This window comes from Culex pipiens, chromosome 2, assembly GCF_016801865.2.
Source record: "Culex pipiens pallens isolate TS chromosome 2, TS_CPP_V2, whole genome shotgun sequence".
Lineage (NCBI taxonomy): Eukaryota > Metazoa > Arthropoda > Insecta > Diptera > Culicidae > Culex > Culex pipiens.
Window position 1 is genome coordinate 1,439,280 of NC_068938.1, and position 20,599 is coordinate 1,459,878.

Here is a 20,599-nt window from a genome sequence, read left to right on the forward strand (position 1 = left end):
TCGCCCTCGGCCCGCAGGAAGCAGTCAACAAAATAACGGCGCCGGCGCCGATACCACCCCCACGGCGGAAGGAGAGGAGGTGCTCTACAGTACGACTGAGCTGTGGCACATTTTCAACGAGTACAGCGCCAGGTTCCAGACCTGCAAGACCCGTGTGGATCAATTAAGACTCGTTAGTTACATGCTCGGCAAGTATGGAGGGAAATGAACATCTTTTTGTAATGTATTATAATGTATTTTGAACTGTAGAGCATGAACTCGGTCCTAACCTGGTCCAAGCACCTGAAAGGACCTAATAAAAATAAGTTAAGAAAAAAACACTTGTCCATGCGGTTTATGGATGGTCCCAAATGGTTGGTGCTTTTACTATGGGTTTTGCTGTAAATTTTACAATGAAAAATGCTGTTGAATACTGAAGTTTCATTTCTCTTTAGAATTAATAAATACAACAAATTTGATGCTTAAGTATATATTTTCACAATTTTAGAATAAGCACTCGATGCAACTCTTCTGGTAGTCCTCGAATCTCATGTATAATAGCCTACGGTCTGCATCGTCCAGCAAGGGGTCTAGGCAACCCGGCGTGGCAACAGCGGACCAACTTGCCCATAAGCTTCTGGATTCTGTTACTACCGTACAGATTTGTTTAGCCAACTCACGAATCGGGGCCATAACTACTTCCAAGTGGCCGTCTTGCCGGAACCCGTTCGAGTGCAGGCTTTCACGTCCCGTCCGCTCAAGAAGATCTGAATTGCGTACTTCTGGACCGGCGTCGGTACGTCGTAGTTCGCCAGCATGCTGAAATTGTTCTTCTAGACCATCCTCGCCGTCCTCCTGAAATCATCAAAATTGTGAATCTCAAATAGGCTTCAGAAATCAAGCCGCCAAGCCTACCTGAGATGACGTTAGTCGCTCGCTCCTTCTTCTTCTCGCGCTTTTTGGCCAGTTCCTGTTCGAACTCGTTCATAAAGTTCACCTCGTAGTCAAAATCGTCGGCGTTGTCGTCTCTTCGTCCAGGCACGTCCAGCCGTTCCAGATACGAATCGAACTCGTCCTCGTACTGGGATTCCAGGTCGGAAACGTTATTCTGATCACCGCCGGCAGCTTTTTTGGCGACCACCCGATCCTTGGCCTTGGCCTCACGCATGCATTTGCGTTTTTGTCTTAAGGAATCTGGAATTTCGAAAAGAATATCAAAAATCCGATCAACGAAGTTAAAAAATGGGACTCACCTAAAGCTCAACCGCTTGTCCTCGGTGCAATGATCCTTGGTGAGGGAGTGCACCGGCAACCTGCACGATCCGCTCGGCACGTAGTCGCCATTCTACTGCGCCACGCGATAATCTTCCGCCTCAGCACCTGCTCGCCACCTTTGCACCATCCGTTTTTGGCTTTTTCGGGTTCTTGAACGTGAACTGGTTCCAAAAAGTGCCCGGCAAAAAGTCTCGCAGGGGGTCGCCTAATATCTGAAGAAGAAAAATAAGTTAACTGGGGTAAATTCATCTTTCCGCCTAGCGTTTCCCTCCTCGGAAAAGTGTAGGGCCACAGAACCCGCAAAAACTTTCAGAAAGCCCTCCCTGTTGCGATGGGAAATCCTTCCGGATGGTCACGGAGACGGCAAAAACATCCGAAAGGCCAAGAAGTATCCTCCCTCTTGTGCAAGGAACTAGTTCCAGATGGTTACGGGACCGACAACAACCTTCCGGAAGGCCAGGAATCATCATTCCTCTTGCGCAAGGAACTCTTTGCGGATGGTTTTTGCCGGTTCTCTGATCATCCGGAAGGCCAAACCGCATCCTCTCTCTTGTGCAGGGGACTACTTCCGGATGGTCGCGGAACCTGCCAAAATCATCCGGAAGAAGTACCCTGCGCAAGAGGGAGGATACTTCTTGGCCTTTCGGATGTTTTTGCCGGCTCTGTGACCGTCCAGAATAAGTTCCCTGGCAAGAGGGATGGAGCTGTTTGGCCTTCCGGTTGTCAGAAAAGTTCTTCTGGAGCCAGTTCCGTGGCCAGTACAATTTTTCACGCTACTTACCGGAATTTTTATTGCCGCAATCCGCCTCCTTCGCCCATCAAAACTTTTTTCTTTACACTCAAACTGAAACTTAGTAAACGTTGGGGTTAATCATAAATCGACAAAATTTGGCTAAGTCTAGACCCAGTCACGAAATATTCTAGCAGAGCTGGTTCTGTCAGAATCCTGCTAGAACGGTGGAACATTTCTGCTAGAATGCTCTAAGAATATCCAGCTCTCTAAGAATTCTGCTAGAATCCTGCTAGAACGTCGAGACTGGGGAAAATCACCCAACAACGGTTTTGCAACAAATATTATTTCTTGCGGTTATAAGTTGTGTTCAAATGCAATAATATTTATTAAATAGTTCAACTGAAAATTCAAATTTGTACATTACTTAGAATCTAGTTGTTATTATTTTCAGTAAAACATATTTTTGATTTTGATCTAGGGTTTTTTCTCAAAATTTATTTTCCCTAAAAGAGCATGCAGCTAGCAACATCTAAACAGTTGAAAGGTTCTCCAAATCTCTGAATTGCAAATGTAACATCCTGGAGCAGAACTGTTAAATTCTAATAAACACCAATTGAATTGAATATTTTTGATTTTTATACGTTCAGTTAACCGTGCATATAAATAAAAAAAAAACTTCCCGCGCAAATTTTCTCCGTTTTCTTTTGTCCTCATTCGCGCCATTTTTCGTTTTCGATCGGACGCCTGTCAATTTTGCAGTCATTCAGTTAAAAATCTTTGCAGTGAGCGGATGCAAAATGGCGTTCCAAGGAACAAAGCTCAACCGGAAGAAGCTGCAAGCCGAATCGTTGGCCGATGCTGACATTTCGGCAACGCCACAGGAATCGGAGCTGAACATCTCGGCGAGGTCGCAGGATTCCGAAGCGGATATTTCTGCGAGGTCCCATGACTCCGATGAGTATCAGTCCTGTAGTCAAGCAGACTCTAGCTGGTCCGACGATGACGTTGATACACAGGAAGCAACCAAAGAGGCCAAACGGATTCCGGGTGGTAGTAGTACCGCCAGAAAGGGAGATGCTGAAAATGATCCGGAAGAAACAGATTCCACGCTGGAGGAGTCATATGCGGACGACAACCCGGTTGGAGCCAAAGATCCCACGGCGGAAGTTGTTTCTTCCCGGATCTTGAAGACAACTAACGGCCGAGATTTACTTTACCTCGACGGGTATTACTACGTGAAGGACAAAACTGTAAGTTGTAATGAAAACAATTTGTCACTTTTCCGACATTAACTTAAGGCCAAAAAAGTGAGGTTAGAAAACCACGTGCATAACCTTAACTGCATTTATGGTACATTCGTTTGGCAACATTGAGTCAAGATTCTTTCTGTCAGTTGTTTTTGAATACCTCTGACTCATGTTTTCGAGTAGTTTATGTATGGCACAAGTTTTATAACCTCATTTTTCACCCATATCCATATCCATACAAACTTATAGGGATCTTTTCCGAGAACTATTATATCAAAAAAAAAATAATGTTCAATTTTACTTCTACAGCGTGATGAATCCCACTATTGGGAATGTCGGAATCGGAAGCATGGCAAAAATTCGGATTCGTATTGTGCCGGACGGGCAGTTACCACAGTGGCAGCTGATGGTATTCACGAGCCCAGGAAGCTGACTCCGCACAGCCACGTACCAGATCCAATGAAGGTTGATGACCTCAAGCTGCGCCAGTTCTTGAAGGAGGGCGCTGTAGTAAGCCTGGCTGCCCCATCCCGCGTAGCTTCCGAAGCCGGCGCTAGGGTCTCTAACGCGACCCAGGCACGCATGTCGAAGAACGCTCAACGACAAATAATTAAGCGAGCCCGTACAGCTTGCACCGCAGACCCGAAGACCATCGCGGAGTTGAGCGTACCAGAGAACCTACGCATATCTCTGGACGGTGATAAATTTTACCACGGCTGCGTAAAATCCGAAAAAGGCCAGTGTGCGTTCATCTTCACCACGGAGGGAGATCTACGCAGAATGGCACGTGCGACGTACTGGACAGGGGATGGCACGTTCGGACTTTCGCCGCTTCTGTGTCAGCTGTATACACTGCATTGCTCGGTAGCACCCAACCACGACACTAGCGTTCCTGCAGTATATGTCCTGATGTCCTCCAAAAGCGAAGAACTCTACACTGCTGTCTTGGAGAGCATCCTGACTATTGCCAACGGGATGAATATCTCATTCCGACCCAAGCGCATCTACACTGATTTCGAGCAAGCTCAACTTAACGCGTTCAGACAAGTTTTGCACGACGTGAGGCGATCAACGTGTTTTTTCCATTTTGCGCAAGCATTGTGGCGTAACGTTGAAACCAAATGCAAGGTCAAGGTTAACAACAACTACAAACTGTATCGGCACTACTGTCGCGTGAAGGCACTTGCTTTTGTGCCATCTAAAGACATCCCGAATGGTGAGTTTCGAATTATAATATCTTGAGGATTGTAACTAAATAGTTAATTCTTTCATCAGCGTTCATGGAACTCCAGAAAATTACACCGCCAGAACTCAAACAATGGATGGACTATGTCGACGCAATCTACGTGAACGGCCGTGTAAACCCGACCACGGGCGGAAAAGTCGCTCCTTTGTACGATCCTAAGTTGTGGAGCGTCAACGCCAACGTTAAAGCTGGCTTGCCGCGTGATACTAACGGACACGAAAGCTGGCACGCGCGATTCGCTCGACAGGGCTTCAAAAAGTCAAGGATCATCCCCTTGATTAATGCTCTTCAACTGGAACAAAAGGCGGCTCAAGGCAAGGTTTGCGAAATTCAAGCTGGACTCAAAACGGTCGATCCGAACGCGGTTGATCACAACCAGCAACTCTTGGATGTGGTCAAGGATTACAAGAAAATCGGCATCATTGAATATCTCGATGCTATTGACGCCCATCTCCACTAAAGCCTGATCAGAACGAATGATCAGAAATCTAAAGCTGTTTTTTTTTCTTTTTATTCATTATATTGTTACTACTCTTATTGCTTCTGAAATACACCTACTAAATAAATACTGATTAACATTTATTCGAGAAATCAATGTTTTTTATTTTTTTATTTATTAACTGGTATTGCGATAAAGGAATGAAAAGGGTCCTAAAGCCTTATTTAAATTTTAATGTACAACTTTTTACCGATTAAAAACAGTTTCTGATCCGAGGGGAATGACACTTCGCGATTTGATAAAAATCGCATCATATCGCGTCAAATTCCACTATATTCGCTCATCGCACCTTCATCGTTGTTGTTTTTCGCTCGATTGGTACCTCCGTTCGACAGTTTTAGTGCTTCGATTGTTACTCTTGGTTTGAGATGGCCGTTCTCTAATAAGATCCAGGTTCTCTAATCGTGCCAGATCGCGCTCATTCCGCTCGTCGTGCTCAAATCGTGCTCGACTGAATATATTTTTTTTCATGCAGTCAGGGTTGCCATGAAATATTTGTTCATGCAGTTTTCCGCGAAACTGGTCACACTGTTGAAATGTTTTGATTTTATTCGAGCAGTCCGACAAAGTAAATAAACCACGAATCGAATTGTTTTTGCCAACAAAAAACTAATCCGAAATTGATTTTAGTTTAAATTAAGCGGTTTTTTTTCATAAAATTATTTTTATTAGGTACTTTTCGGTACTGGGACCTGGTTAGGACCGAGTCCTCAGATCTTCGATGACAACAAACCCGTGGCCCCTGCCGGTGAGTTCGTTCTACAAGAGCTTCACGAGCCACTGGAGCTAGAACGCAAGGATTATGCTGCCGATTCTGTTCACGGGCCTGCCCCGGCCCTCGGTGTTGGTGCTTCAGCTCGTGCAGCGGGATCCGGCGGTTGTCGCACAAGATCAGGCGGCCAATGTCCTCGCAGATTGGCGTCGAGCCCCCAGCTGCTGCAGCATGTTCGTTATGATTAGGTTCTTGTCGTGGTCAACTTCGCTGTCAGTAACCATCATGCACAACAGCATCCTGGTCCTGCAGGTCAAACAGCATATTTCGTACTTGAGTGGATCGGACATGAAGAAGATGCCCCACAGGCCGATGTCCTTGGCGCTGTGGCACAGATTTTCCACGGCAAGCTTGGATGTCCCTGCAAACAAGCGATCCCACGAGCTGGATAGCGTGTTGGCGACCATTAGCGGAACATTGTCCAGGTCGATCCAGCCGCAATCCTTGACTGCACTGGCGATGCGCGCCAGCGGTAGCGAATCATCCCAGAGGCGAATCATCCCAGAACCGGTGCATTGAAAGAGGTCTTTCCGTCGTGATATAGTGATAGAGTGTTAGAAACAAAAATTAATAAATTTGATTTGCACAAAATTCTTTATTCGAACTGTATTTACACAAAATTAAAAGCGAAATCGTTCATGTTCTAGTAATTGATTAGGTTGACCTGCTGCTTGACCGCTCAGCTTTACTTGAACGGATGATGCAGTGCTATCTGCGGCTCGATCTACACTTTTGGACGACTTTGATTAAAATTGGGATTATTCTACATCAGAACCGCGGAACAGCAGTGGAGCGGCCGATTTGTTCATCATTCTCACTTCTACGAGTCGAACGTTGTCAGCTGTTTGCCTGCCACACTGTTTGACTTCATCCAGGTTACCAACCGCGGCAATCTGGATGTCGGTGCAGCCGTTGAGCGCGTCGATACACTCGACCTATCGTTGGTATGGATGGTAACCCGCGAACTGTCCGCCACCACCATCAAACCTTCTTCGGTTTGAACGATTCGAGCGACTTTTTCAGGGTAGATTCCGCCGACGCACTCCAACATGGTTGCGTTCTCCATGTCTTCAATGTTGAACGTCTGCAGATGCTCGTCCGAGCCGTCCTCCTTGTCCTGCGCTCCACCCTTGTACTGAATTGGACATCTGCTTGTGCACCTGGACAAACTCGGGCGTGGGCAGTAGGTCCAACCGGAAGTCGTGCATGACCACGCAGAAAATTCCCGGCAGATCGGCCAGTTCGGCGTCCTAAAAGTGTGCAAACAAGAAGAAGAACGACAATGTTAGTTACGGCTGGAGAGGGGCGACAGAGCACGCGTTAGTCCTCACTGTTGGGAAGTCCTTTATCACTGGAGTGGCAACGACAGTCCGTCGGGATTGGTGGTCGAGCAGCTGAGCGGTGGCGTATCCGGCGGGGCTTGTGCGGGTTCGCCATGAACCGTTGCGCGATCCGCTGCAGACCATTTTGGTAGCAAAGCGTGTTCAGGACCAGCTGGTTGAGCACGAAAACGTGCTCAAAAGTACTGCTTATATTTCCACCAGCCGTGGCCACCGTAATAACTGCTTAAATCGGTACTGCCGGACCAGTTCTGTTTTTTCTACTGGTCGTTGTTGTGGTGCTGTATTCACCTCCGCCACTCAAGCTCGAGTTTGAGCTGCTTTTGACCGAGATGCTACTTGCGGTACTATTTCACGAGTTTCTACTGCTACTTCCACCGGAATACTTCTGCTCTGGCTCGCGGCACTGCTCGTGCCCGTACTGGTTGCGGTCGTGGCCGTGGATGCAGATCTACCGATTCAACCGGCCAGCTCACTGATTAGGTTGTTCGTAGTCTTGATGACGTTCACCGTCACCAATGATGACCGCCAGCGGGTTGGACGAGGACGACGTAGGAACCATTTTGTTGACCGTAGACTTAAGCGCCGCGACCGTAAAACTTTTGCCGGTGGAGGTGTTGTTGTTGGAGGAGTTTCAGACTTGATTCCCTCTTGCCAGGCTAAGATTCGAGAGCGACTTCTGCAGACACATGGCCATGAGATTCGCCTCTGCAAATGAGGAACTGTGCAGACGAATAGTGTTGACCTGTGTTCACTATCAACATCTAGGACAGACGTTCCCAAATTTCTTTTCGGCACCACCTGCCAAAAAATAATAACAGATTAGGATTGTTTCTTTAAACATACCTTAAAATTACTTGCAATAATTGAGATGCCCTGACGAGCTGTGATCATCTTCTACAGATTATGACTTCCTGCAGGAAACCCGGATGAAGAAAGGGAGCCAACAGGAACTTCCGAAGGGGCAGAGGTTTGGAAAACTTTCGAAAACGGAACTAAATAATGTTTTGTTTTGACAACGCTCAGCTGGACTGAATTGCTTTCACTGTAATTGAAAAACGCACATTGGTGTGTTCGTTTTCACACTTTCCCATACTGATTTTTTTTGTTCAACTACGATTACACTTTTTTTGGTTATCATAGCGAACTTAAAATTTATAGGCAAAAGTGCGAAAACAAACTCAGCGAAGTGAGTTTGTCAGTTAGTGTGTTTGCAGCACAAAAAAAAAAGAACAAGACAAACGGTTGAAACTTGCATGAAAGTTTCGTACACGCTTATGCAAGAATAATGGAAATTTTACGTCCAAACAAACAATAACAAAAGTTTTAAACTTGCATGAAAATATCGTTAATTTACTATTTTTGATAATTTTCCGCCAAATGACTTTGTCTGCCAAATAATATTCTGCCGTATGATATATTCTGCTTAATGATCTTTTCGGCCATTTGTTTGTCTGCCTTATGTACTTTTCTGCTATATGAACATTTCTGCCTTATGTACTTTTCTGCCAATCGACGTTCCGCCAAATGACCCTGTCTGCCATTTGACCTTTTCTGCCGAACATTTTTCTGCCATGTGTACTTTTCCGCCAAATGTACTGTCTGCCGAATGTTTGTCTGCCGAATGACCTTTTCTGCCTTTTGGTTGTCGGCCGAACGTTTTTCCGCCGACCGTCATTCTGCCGTATGGCCCAGTCCCATGTCCACGCATCCTTCCTCCCCTGTTGATGCTGTGAAATGTGCTCCGTTCACAGAATCTATCTATGCGGTTAATGCAACGCAGTAGGCCTGGTAGCATTATTTTTGCTTGACATTTTCGCGATTTGGGGTTTTCAAATATTACGTCAAATTTTTTTGGGATTTCGGCGCTCCCCCCCCCTTCCCCCCCATTCCTCCATCCTGTCACGATTTTTAGTTTATTTTCTATGAACATTTTATTTTTGTTAACCATTAATTTTTTGCCACCTGATCTAATAATCATGATTTTTGCACCAATATAGAAAGTTTCTGCATTTGTCCTTATTTGTTTAAGTTAAAACTTCAAATTTTTCACGAAGTCCTATATTTAGGCTACATTCAGTGATAGTTAAATAATGCAAAGACATCGTGCTAGTTCCATCTTGTATAGTGGCCTACTTGGATCCAGCAATCTAGTCATCACCTACTGTGCTAGCAACATAACTGCTTGAATTGTATTTCACTTCCGATTAACGTTCAATTCATCACATCCAGAAAGCTTATGATTTTTTTTTTTATTTCGTTCATGTAACGCAAGATGGTCCATTTCAGATTGTTACTTCCTTCCTCTTCAAGCCGCGGCAACAAAGCCCAATTCTTGCGTAATAACCCTCAACCTGTCAAAAATTGCTCCAATTCGATGCGCGCGATGGTCGTTTTTTTTTGGGGTGATGAATGAAAATATCCACTCGGAAGTTCGTATTGATGGATCGTGAGCGATATGTTTCATTTTCTTTTCGTTTCTTTTCAAGAAAGAGAGGGGGAGATCAAATTTGTTTACGTTGAAGTCGATTCTTGTTAGCGCACTGGTTGGCAATTATCTCAATTTTCTTTTCTCTTGGTGGCTTAATTTCAGATAACAGCGATAGTGAAATCCGAGATAAACCGTACGGTAAGTTTACTCTTTTTTTTTCAAAGTTCTCTTTCTATTCGTTTCCGAGGGGGGCGAACCCTCGTGCGATCCTCTGTTAATGATGATGATGATCGTAGTAGTGGTGATGATCGTGCCCGCGATCGTGGATGCTGCGACAGCAAGAGCCGAACAAGCAACGAACCTCACCGAAACGGTGGGAAAATTTGAATTTTGACAATGGAGAGCCGCGCGATTTTGAATGAAACGACGATCGAGTGCGAGGGAGAACAATGCCTTGTGGTACAGGATCGGTTATAATCGATCTGAGAGTGAGAGAAGGGGGATCGCGGCAAAGAACATGATAATCTTGGATCTTGCCTTGCTTCCTGATGATGCTCGCGGGGTAAATTGCTGACGACGAAAAAAAAAGAGTTAATTTAAAGCATGACTCGGGCGAGGATCGTGTTCGATCCTCTGAATAATGATCAAAAAATAATAATAATCTGCATATCTTGCACACACTCTGCGGTACAAGATCCCTTTCTCTTCCCGAACGATCCACTTAATAATGTAATAAAACGCCGATCGGGCCCGGTGAACATTATCCGGATATGAGAGAGGCCTTTTAATAAACAAAAGAATCTCTCACGTTTTATCGCGAGTGTAGCGAAAGAGAATGAGTGAATATTATTTTTAATCGCGATGTCGCGATCGATTGTCTCACCGATCGCGCGCTTTTGTTTCGCTCTCATCCAAGCAAGCGTGGTCCAAAAACCTGCTTCGCCTGTGCGATATTCGAAATTTGAACGTCAACGAGCATGCATGGCCAACTGGGTTCTCACACACTGAGCAAAAAAAAAAAAGATCTGAGCTCGAGACAGACAGTCTGGCCTTTGCTTTGCAGGGCAAAGTACTTCAAACAACAACAACAAAAGGGGAAAGAAACAAACGGCAAAGCTGAGAATATTAATTAAAATTGATTTTAATTATCGGCCACGGTTTGATGGAAAATAAATAGAGGTAATATTTTAATGAGAACACAAATCGGGTTGCGGGAGGCAAGCCGGCGAATCATGAACCAGAAGACCACAAAAAACAAGAAAAAAACAGAGAGTAATCGTCGCTACAATGTGAGAGCAAAAGAATAAGAGCGCAAAAAAGCGTTGTTTATTAATTTCCAGTCAGCTGAGCAAAATGAGGAAAAAAGAGTAGCAGAAACAAATTATTAATATACGATTAATTCCCCTTCTTTGGCAAGGGACGGAGCAGGTCGGGTGGTCGGTGTGTGTGGCATTTGAAGGTTATGTGAACCGCCCGGCACAATCAAAGAAGTAGTGCAGTTCGGAACCAATCTCTGGGTGCGGAATTGTACGGTATTGTATCGTCTTCAAGCATGAAATTAGTGGGTTGATATTGCTGTAAAGTTGTGAAGAGTTCAAAATTGTTTGTCTTTTCTTAGTGGGAGGTGAGGAGTTTAATAAAAAAAAATCCATGAAATTTTAGTATTGACCAATCATTCCCTTTAAATCAGTCATTATTTAAATGTACCATACATTGTTTTAAAATTCTTTATTGATGAATTTAGAATACAATTTTAGTTTTAAATTGTTTAATCTATATAAGTGAGTTTCCATTCTTTCAATAATTACCAGTTCTGTCAAATAAATATCATAGTTATTAAACTATGTTTTTGTAGCAATTCTCTATGAAATCGGTCTTTTTATTTTATTTTAATATTTGCATTTTTTTAATCCGGTTGAAACTTTTTAGGTGCCTTTGGTACGCCCAAAGAAGCCATTTTGCATCATTAGTTTGTCCATATAATTTTCCATACAAATTTGGCAGCTGTCCATTCAAAAATGATGTATGAAAATTCCAAAATCTGCATATTTTGAAGGAATTTTTTGATCGATCGACCAAGTCTTCGGCAAAGTTGTGAGTATGGATATGGACTACACTGAAAAAAATTATACACGGTAAAAAATGTGATTTTTTATTTAATTTTGTCACTAAAACTTGATTTGCTAAAAAAAACTATTTTTTTCTGATATGTTTTTGAGGACATCAAATGCCAACTTTTCAGAAATTTCTAGAATGGGCAAAAAATCTTTGACCGAGTTATGATTTTTTGAATCAATACAGATTTTTTTTATAAATCGAAATATTGGTCACACAAATTTTTCAAATTCTTTTTTCGATGTAAAATTGAATTTGCAATCAAAAAGTACTCCAGTGAAATTTTGATAAAGTGCACCGTTTTCAAGTTATAGCCATTTTAAGGTAACTTTTTTCAAAAAAGTCGCAGTTATTCATTTTTTAAATGAGTGCCCATGTTTGCCCACCTTTGAAAAAAATATTTTTGAAAAGCTGAGAAAATGCTCTATATTTTGCTTTTTTGAAGTTTGTTGATACGACCCTTAGTTGCTGAGATATTGCCATGCAAAGGTTTAAAAACAGGAAAATTGATGTTTTCTAAGTCTCACCCAAACAACCCACCATCTTCTAATGTCGATATCTCAGCAACTAATGATCCGATTTACAATGTTAAAATATGAAACATTCGTAAAATTTTCCGATCTTTTCGATTTTTTTTTCAAAAAATCAAGACTAACATTTCAAAAGGGCGTAATATTGAATGAATTACAGATTTTTGAACTTTCACATATCATTTTTGTATGGACAGCTGCAAACTTTGTATGGAAAATTATATGTACAAACTAATGATGAAAAATGCTTTCTTTGGGCATACCGGAGGCACCAAAAAAGTTTCAGCTGGATTAAAAAATACAAAAAAAAAAACGAATGACCGAAATCTCAGAGAATTGCTATTTGAGATTTTCCATTCCTAAAAATAATTGATAATATTGTGAGTTTTTTCATTCTTTAAAATATGAGCAGTTCTTTTAAACAGAACAAAGTCAGAATTCAAAAAATATTTCAAGATAATTCATTGAAAACAACGTACGTTTGATGGTGGCAGCATTATTTCATTCTCTGAACAAAAAAAATTGAGCTTTAAAATTTTTTGTCTGAGTTTTTGTTTTCTTTTTTTTGACAACCTATTCTTCATCATATTCCATATTTTGAGAGTTTTTCCCTTCTTTCGAACATGATCAGTTCTGTAAAAAAGTCAAACTTCTAAAACATTTTGTAAGTTTTCCATTCTTTAAAAACAAACTATTCTACACAAACTATACTATATTTCCATAAACCACTTGGACAATTCAACCCCCCCCCCCCCCTACCCCCCTCGTGAGACTATTGTTCATAATATTTAGTATTTGTATAAATGCCTCGAAAAATCAGGAGGCAAAATCTCAAAATTATATCGAAATTATTAACGATAAAATCCTGAAAAATAACATTCGACCTTTTGTCCATTCGACCATTTATCTATTCTACCTTTTATCCATTAAACTTTATGTCTTTCGACCTATTGTTATTAAATCCGGAAACTTCAAGTTTATTTGATCGGTTTAGTTTTTCGTACATGGATTACTCTGGCATAGTTGAAGTGACTTACTGCACCTGACTTACCAAAGGAAATTTTTCAAATGTTTTGTAAATAAAAATTATCAGATTTTGTAAAAATGCTCAATTTTTGTCTAAGTATGAATATTTTATAATTTTAAATATTATAAGTAAAATTTTAAAGTGAACTTGCTGTTAATAACAGTTAATCAAAAAATTTAATTAACAAGATACATTTTGCTAATGATTTTAAAAAAATTCAAGGGGGAGAAGTTACCCTTGATCATTTGAAAATGACGGTTTATTTTTTTTCATGTAAAGCATTATCTTTTCTTAAAAATCTCTCATTAGTCAAATTAAGTTGAATATTTAAGACTCTAACACAGATGAGCAATTATTTTAATTCAGCCCTGTAATGAACGGAGAAACGTAAATTTTGTACCAATGTAATATCGAATCTTCTAAAAAAGTTCCAAAGTCTGATTTAAAATGGCTTGGAAATTTCTCATTCAAACTGCAGACCAGATAGCAACAATGAAGTTTTCCTAAAAACATTGTCAGCAACATCACACCTGATTGCACTTATACAAAATGGTGTATCTCGCCGATAAGTTTATCACCACAAACCAGTGGTGTGTCTAGACACCTTTTGGAACAAAGTAGCCTGGGAAATGAAACACCTGCTGGCAGCCTCCGCTGATTCACCGCCCAAGGCCTACTGGGAGTGCGCTCGCCCACCTGAACGCCGATTCTCACGGGGGGCTCAATACCGATTCATCCGTTGGCAAACAGCCACAAACAAGCCGCCGCCGCCGCCAACTTGGATCCCCACACACTCACACCTTTCCCTTTCATCTCATATTGTCGGTTCCCCGCCTACTTTTTCCGCGTCCGAGACTCGCCGTAGCATCCTCTACAAAGTAGTTGGTCCATTGACGAGGCGTCCGGCGAGCTCTGATTTACTACAAAACGGGCGAAATCTACAAATTAACTACTGATCACTGTCATCATCAGCTTCTCCGCTGTCGTCGTCATTAAGGGAGGGAGGGGGAAGGAATCGTGTTTTGTTGAGTGAAAGATGAAGAACGCTCGAACCTCGCTCGCTCTCAAGTCTCATCTCATCGCAGGAGGCCTTGCCAGAGAGGCACGACGCGACGCGCGGCCAGCGCGAGATAAAGCCATAAAATTTAACGTAAAGAACTGTCAAAATATTTATTACTTCTTTTTTTACTATCTCCTTTCCTTTCTCTTTTGTGTTGAGTCATATTTTCATTATGTTGTTGCTGTTGTTGCTGTGGGGTAGCCCTTTATCTTTGCTGGGTCAGTGCCAGAATGATGAACTGGTAGATTCGAGGGGGGAGTGGAGAGTCTAGGGGAGAGCGCAGTGCAAGTAACAAATATAAATCATAATTTAAATTAAGTGACTTTTTATTACCTTTATCTCACGTCGACCGATTCCCATCGTCGTCGTCGCCGTCATCTTCTTCATAGGAGGAAAACTGGCTTAAGCGCCTCGAACACACACACACTTGCTCATCTGATCCGGAAAAGTCACTGAGCTGAGCTGAGCTTGAAGCGATCGAGATTGCAAAAGGGCCGAACAGATTATACAAATTGTTCGGTTCAAATTAAATAATAAATGAATTCATTAAATTGCACGATCTTTGCTGGACGCCGCCGCCGACGACTCCATTCTCGATCGTAGTAGGCTCGGGGGGTGGTGCATCATCTTGGGAGGGTGAGGGGAGCAATTTTGTTTATATATTTGGTCTAAATGGTGCCTTTTGTTGGGCACTTTTCTTGATGAACAACATGATTTTTGCTTCGGTGCCGGTCAGCGGAACGAAAGTAAACAATTATTTTCGAAATTGTAGAATTATTTCATCTGGGTCTGCAATTAATCATTGCAGGTTGCATTTTGTGGAATTGCGAAAAAGTGGCGTGAAACATTGTAGCAATGAGAACAACATTGTTTTATTTGCGAAACCTCTCTTATCTGAATGATAAAGAAAATGTCTATTTGTTGGTTAAAAAGACAACGAATTATGGAAAATTCTTGTATTTTTGGCAGGTTTGGGAATCGGTCCTTTTTACATCTTATATGCCGATTGTGATAATTTATGTTTTTCATAAAAAATATTTTAAAATAGTTTAACAGAATTTCACTATTCTAATCTAATCTAACCAAACACATAGGCAACCAGTCCGAAGAAAGAATCATGTCACTATTAAAAAATGTAAAAATTACAAAAATATAAAAATTATGAAAATTCTCAAAAAATGTACAACATCTAAAAATTCTAAAAAATTCAAACAAGTTTTCTTAAAAATCTCAACTTTATAAAAATGAAAAAAAAATTTGACTTCTAAGCAATCGGGACAAAATCAAAATGTCGAAAACTTTGAAAAATTCTAATATTTTATTCTTTTTCAAGAGTTCAAAATATTTAAAAATCCTAAAAAATAAAAAATTCTCATAATTTTAAAATTCAAAAACTTAACAAATCTTTAAAAAAACAATAAAGTCAACAAAAAAAATGTTTTTTCAAAAATGTTTAATATTCAACGGAGCAAAAAAATAAAAAGTATAAAAATTAAAATTACGAGTCATTGTTTCAACATTTGAATGAAAAACGTATTTTTAAATGCATTATACACCTATCCAGTTGTTTTGCAATCATTAGTTTCCAAAATATCTAAGTACTGACGAAAATTTTATTTTTTTGCGAAAAAAAAAGTTTTGCGGTGCTGTACATCGGAATTTCATAAAAATTCAAAACATTTTTAAACGAGCCCAAACATGCTAAATATGATTATCAATGCAGAAAAATGCATTTTTGATTGTTTTCAGTTGATTCGACTTCTATTTTCATTGAAATTTTGGAGTTTTTAGAAAAAAAAATTTGTTTGCCCCCTGATTTTTTGGACCAGTTTGGAAAGGAAGGGGAGGGGGGGGGATCGACATAAACTTTGAAAAATATGTGCAACGGCCTTCTAAAAAAAACCGAAATTCTAAATAAATTTTCAACACTTTTGAAGCATCTGTACGTCTCAAAATTTCTGGATTGTAACATAAAAATCACAAATTTCAATAAAAATCTTATATTTAAATGTTTTAAAACATATTAAATCCAGTTTGAAAAAATTAGTGAAATTCGAAAATTTTAAAAAGCAATGAATTCTAAAATTTTCAAGAAAAACTTGATTTTAAATTTTAGGCCATATTTTCATTTTTTAAACAAAAAGTGTCACAAAATACATTCGGAAAGAACCGAGTTTCAGTACCACATGGTTATTCACAAATCGGGAGTTCTAAATGATTCAGGGATTTTTTCGTACACTCAAATTTTGTGCGTTAGGGTCTAATTAAAAAAGTCCAGATTTTTTTTTGTTCAAATCGTGTTTTTGGTTGTTCCTAAAAAAAATATGATTGATCATTGATCCGTTCAAGACTCTGAATTGAATGAATCATCTAACGAGTTCGAAATAACTACGATTTCATCAAAATCGATCAAACATATGGAAAGCACAGCACAAAAGCCAAAATTCATCAATCACAATTCACCACGAATAATTTGAGCAGGTTTTTAAATTAATCATAATTAAATCTTGCCACAATCAAAACTTGCATTCAGTCGTCAAGTGTGTTCCTCAATTTTTGAATGCATTTCCTGTTTGCATCCAATTTTTAATTAATCTTCTCGAAAATATGCCTCACACGCATGCACACCCCACCTCCCAGATTAGATCCATTTCGTGCATGCAGCACAGAAATTACAACCTGGTACAACACTGTATAATTATTCCCATCGGCGGCGGCGGCGGTCCCAAATGGACGGACAGCAGCCGGAGCGCCTCGAAGGCAAACTGAAAACAAAACTCCGAAAACCGCTTCTGGCGAGGTCCCGGAGCCGGCTTTTCGGAATTAGTTCTTCCTTAGTTATGATCCGACTTAAAGGGGAGGTCGTCAACATTGACCTAGATTTATTAAAATTGAGGTTTTGAAATTCGGTCCACATTTGGTCCCCTTACCCTAGCTCACACATCGAGCCCACAAGTAGAACTTCTTTTCATTCATTCCGATTCACGACACACACCGCCGCGCCGCCGCCTTAGATGAGTCTCTTTCGTGTGTTCATTCATAACTTGACACGGCGAGGTCTGGCAAACCTGTTTGATCATCATCATAGGAGGCCGTTATGAATGGGAAAATCCGCGGGTACTCGTCGACGTACGTACGTACCTGGTCGAGTTTTGACCGGAAGTTGGTCAACACCCCGGAAAGGTCGCCGTGGTTACAAAGTGTCAATTGGCGCGAATGCATTGTTCGCTAATTCGCCCGAAAGCAACCTGTTTTTAGTGGAGCAAAAATGTCACTGCATTTAGCACCCACAGTTTATCACGTTTTTGCTTTCGAGCCACCCTGTGGGAAATCTCATCGCACCGACTAGAAAATTGCGTCTTTTGCATCTGATTACGGCGATTAGGTTATTTCTTGAGAGAGTGGCTAATTATTTAAATCACCCCTCGAAAACTAGAAATAATGAGAATTTAAGTAGATGGCAGTAGGCCGGCTGCGTGTGACCCACTCCGAGGTGGCGGGGGGCTTCTAACTCTTATTTTCAACCCCCTTTGCCCCACTCGACGGATGTCGAATTGCATGAGAGACCGAAAATGAAACCGAAAACGCCATTTTTGTTTATAATAAATGAAGTTGGTCCACCAAATTATTAACATAATTACCGCTTTATTGCACGCGGTGTGTTTCGTCATTTTCATAATTTTGAATTATTCCAATTATGAGAGCTGGTATCCAAGCAGGCTGGTTGGGGCTGGTGGGAGGAAAAACAGACCCCCCAAAGTCGATCTCACCTGGCGGTTTGGTGTGGTGGTGACTGGTGGAAGCACCCGCAAGGGGGGTAGCTCAAAAAACAAAAACAAAAAAGACGACGCAGATTATAAACGATCATCATTACCGTTTGAGAGATATTTTCAGTGAGACGGAATTGTTTTGGCGACGACTCTGGGAGAAGAATAATGATAATTGCTCCCATAAGGCGGTAATAATGATACAAATTCACATTCAAATTTAAGCTTCATGACGGAAAAGAGGCAGAAGTTGAAGTTTGGAAAAAAAATCTCATGAACCACCTCTCGGGCTGGATGCTTGATTTGAATAATCAAAGCAGCCCGGTAATGACGGGGGGCGCCCAGAGGAGATGACACCGGCTGGTTGATTGAAGTAGGCGCTGAAAGGTGAATGGTGTTTGCAAATGTTTAGCTTGACATTTTATGGATTTTTTTAAAATATTTATTACGAACCAATTTTTAAACTTTTTGTATTTATAGAATAAAGTTGAAAGAAAGGTGTAATCGAAATCATCAATGCTGATTGAAAGCATTTCCGATTTATTAGAATGGTCGAAATTGGAAACGCTAGTTTTAAGGTATTTTCGATTAAAATGAGTGCTAAATGGCTTATTCAGTACACGACAAAACATATGGCGGATTGAAACTTTGAAGATGTGAATTAAATTTTTTAAATTTTATTTAATAAATATTAATTGTGTAAAAAAATCATAGAAAAAACTGGAATTTAACCTAGCTGAAGTGATTAATACATTGCTTCTGAATGATTTTGTGTCAGACAAAATGTGCAAAAATTTTAATCTTTTCCTATGAAATTTAATTTTCGACACATTTACACATTTACATCTGGAAAGAATGTTTAACTCGCGAATCAGAAAAAAGGTTTAATATTACCTCTGATAGGAAGTAAATTTTGCATCTGACATAAGCAATGCAAAAAAACGTGCAATTCCAAAATTAACATCAAACTGGGTATAATTATATCCAGCTTACTAAGTCCGCGCTCCAACTGTGAGAAATTCAAATGTTGGTACATTAATTTTAGTTTAAAATTCGATTTATTTCACAGACTGTTCTTAGACTAACCCTATGAAAACAATCAAAATCCAAAAACAAGCCTCCCTTGTTTACGTTTTATCCGTGCCTCTAATGTGCTTATAATTGCGCCCTTTCCAAATACTCCACCCGGACCCCCGATTCTTCAGACTTAAATCACGATCCTGCCCCGGCGCGTCAAAGTCGTCCCATCGTTCGTCAATCCGGGGTAACATTTGGACTCTCTGATTGTCATTCGTTCGGAGTAGCAGCCCCTCGGGAGGATGTGCCGCGGCGGCGGCCACATTACGCCAACATCCGACATGATCGTCATTTGGTTATTTGGTGTTGGTTTATTTGAAGGGGAAAAACGTTGTAGTTACGTGGGTTTAAAATTGGGAAGATGATAGAAACGAATTTCCGTGTAAAGGTAGGTGGATTAATCCAGTGCCTACTTGATGGCTCCGAGCAGTCAAATCAACGAGGGAGAGTTAAATTTAAATATTGTGATTTGAATATTATAATTACAGAGTACAGTCGGTGGACCACGTGATTCGATGTCCAGACACGCATTCGTCAGTCGGAGATCACTCCGAGGTGGTCATTTTTCACCCAGTCGTATTTACATACCCTGGGAGCTCTCGAATTCAGAGTCACGAAAAGTTTTGCCTTTTCGACGCGGAAATTTGATCGATTCGAAGAAGGTGAAAACAATTAGAACCGTTACCAGAAAGGGGGCAGAATCTAATTTCCATACCTCTTTCTGTCCCACCTTTGGCATTCCGTCAGATGAAACCGGCAAGCTTGCGTTTAAAAAAGCGCGCTATTTTGAAGAAACCGTCCCTCGAAACCATAATTTATGCATGGTTCTGCCTTTTGTATTCACCGACCAACTAAATTTGCGGGCTGATCTGACGAGATCAGCTTTTTAACGTGTTGTTTTTGTTTTGCTACTACTGCCTGCCTTCTCATCACATGTGTGCATTGACGAGACTTTGATTTGTTTTTAATTTTGTTTTATCTTCACGCGCGCGCGCTCGGGTAACCCTTCTTTCCCTCCGTGGGTACACCGACAACAACAACAACATTGATTGCATGCCAGTGTTTGTGGGTCGTCGTCTTGGGCTACTTTGATGCCGCCATTTCCCCGCGCGGCACCGGCTTTGGTCACACAGGAATGAGACGCCTTTGAGGTTCCTTTTTTGGTAGCAAAAATGACCTACACACAAACACACACACACATACGGTGGCGAATTGTTTGAAGTAAGGTTGACGAGATCAATAATTTTGAGGTGATCTTATTTGTGGGGGGGTTGGATGAGTTAATGTTTGAATTGCGTTGAACGAAATCAGGACGAAATAGTGAAGCAACGTCTTTGTAGATTGAACTGCTGACTCCTGAGAAACAACTTTTTAAAGTATTAATTTAGTCAGTTGTTTTTTTTCACAACTCGCGATATCTCGGAAACTAGGGGAAATATACCCATTTTAATCCTTATAAGCGGTCGTGTTTGAATGATGCTGGATAATCTGGAGTGTTCCT

The 20,599-nt window shown here is 41.0% G+C and overlaps 3 protein-coding genes across 10 annotated transcripts in view; 1 reads left to right on the top strand and 2 right to left on the bottom strand.

Moving 5' to 3' along the window:
• The window catches only part of LOC120427085 (protein nubbin-like), a 175,899-nt gene that overhangs the window by 46,823 nt on the left and 108,477 nt on the right, over positions 1-20,599 (top strand). For 5 of the 6 annotated variants that reach the window (XM_039591926.2, XM_039591932.2, XM_039591927.2 and 2 more), the window contains one exon: positions 9,685-9,720. The exons of the other annotated variant lie outside the window; for it this stretch is intronic. In XM_039591926.2, coding sequence (XP_039447860.1) covers positions 9,685-9,720 — 36 coding nt within the window. The remainder of the gene's footprint in view (positions 1-9,684; positions 9,721-20,599) is intronic. 6 annotated transcript variants of the gene reach the window in all.
• On the bottom strand, positions 460-2,290 carry LOC128092961 (uncharacterized). Of its 2 annotated transcripts, XM_052708216.1 has the most exons (4): positions 2,036-2,290; positions 1,233-1,466; positions 895-1,173; positions 460-834 (listed from the first exon to the last, which is right to left on the bottom strand). In XM_052708216.1, the coding sequence occupies exons 3-4, from the start codon at positions 1,145-1,147 to the stop codon at positions 737-739; spliced, it is 351 nt and encodes a 116-aa protein (XP_052564176.1). In that variant the 5' UTR covers positions 1,148-1,173; positions 1,233-1,466; positions 2,036-2,290; the 3' UTR covers positions 460-736. The 2 variants fall into 2 exon arrangements, with proteins under 2 accessions (XP_052564176.1, XP_052564177.1); XM_052708217.1 differs by lacking the exon at positions 2,036-2,290 and having other exon boundaries at positions 1,233-1,743.
• LOC120427087 (mitochondrial-processing peptidase subunit beta-like) lies at positions 4,655-8,107 on the bottom strand. 2 transcript variants are annotated; one of them, XM_052708214.1, is made up of 2 exons: positions 7,083-8,107; positions 4,655-7,001 (listed from the first exon to the last, which is right to left on the bottom strand). In XM_052708214.1, the coding sequence occupies exon 2, from the start codon at positions 6,249-6,251 to the stop codon at positions 5,871-5,873; it is 381 nt and encodes a 126-aa protein (XP_052564174.1). In that variant the 5' UTR covers positions 6,252-7,001; positions 7,083-8,107; the 3' UTR covers positions 4,655-5,870. Both variants share the same exon structure in this region, with proteins under 2 accessions (XP_052564174.1, XP_039447868.1).

Excerpts from the sequence above, each read along its gene's own strand:
- LOC120427087 (XM_052708214.1), bottom strand. The coding sequence starts at position 6,251 with ATGATTCGCCTCTGGGATGATTCGCTACCGCTGGCGCGCATCGCCAGT.
- LOC128092961 (XM_052708216.1), bottom strand. The coding sequence starts at position 1,147 with ATGCGTGAGGCCAAGGCCAAGGATCGGGTGGTCGCCAAAAAAGCTGCC. Across the intron at positions 835-894 it reads AGCGACTAACGTCATCTCAG|GAGGACGGCGAGGATGGTCT; the intron begins GTAGGCTTGGCG and ends TGATGATTTCAG.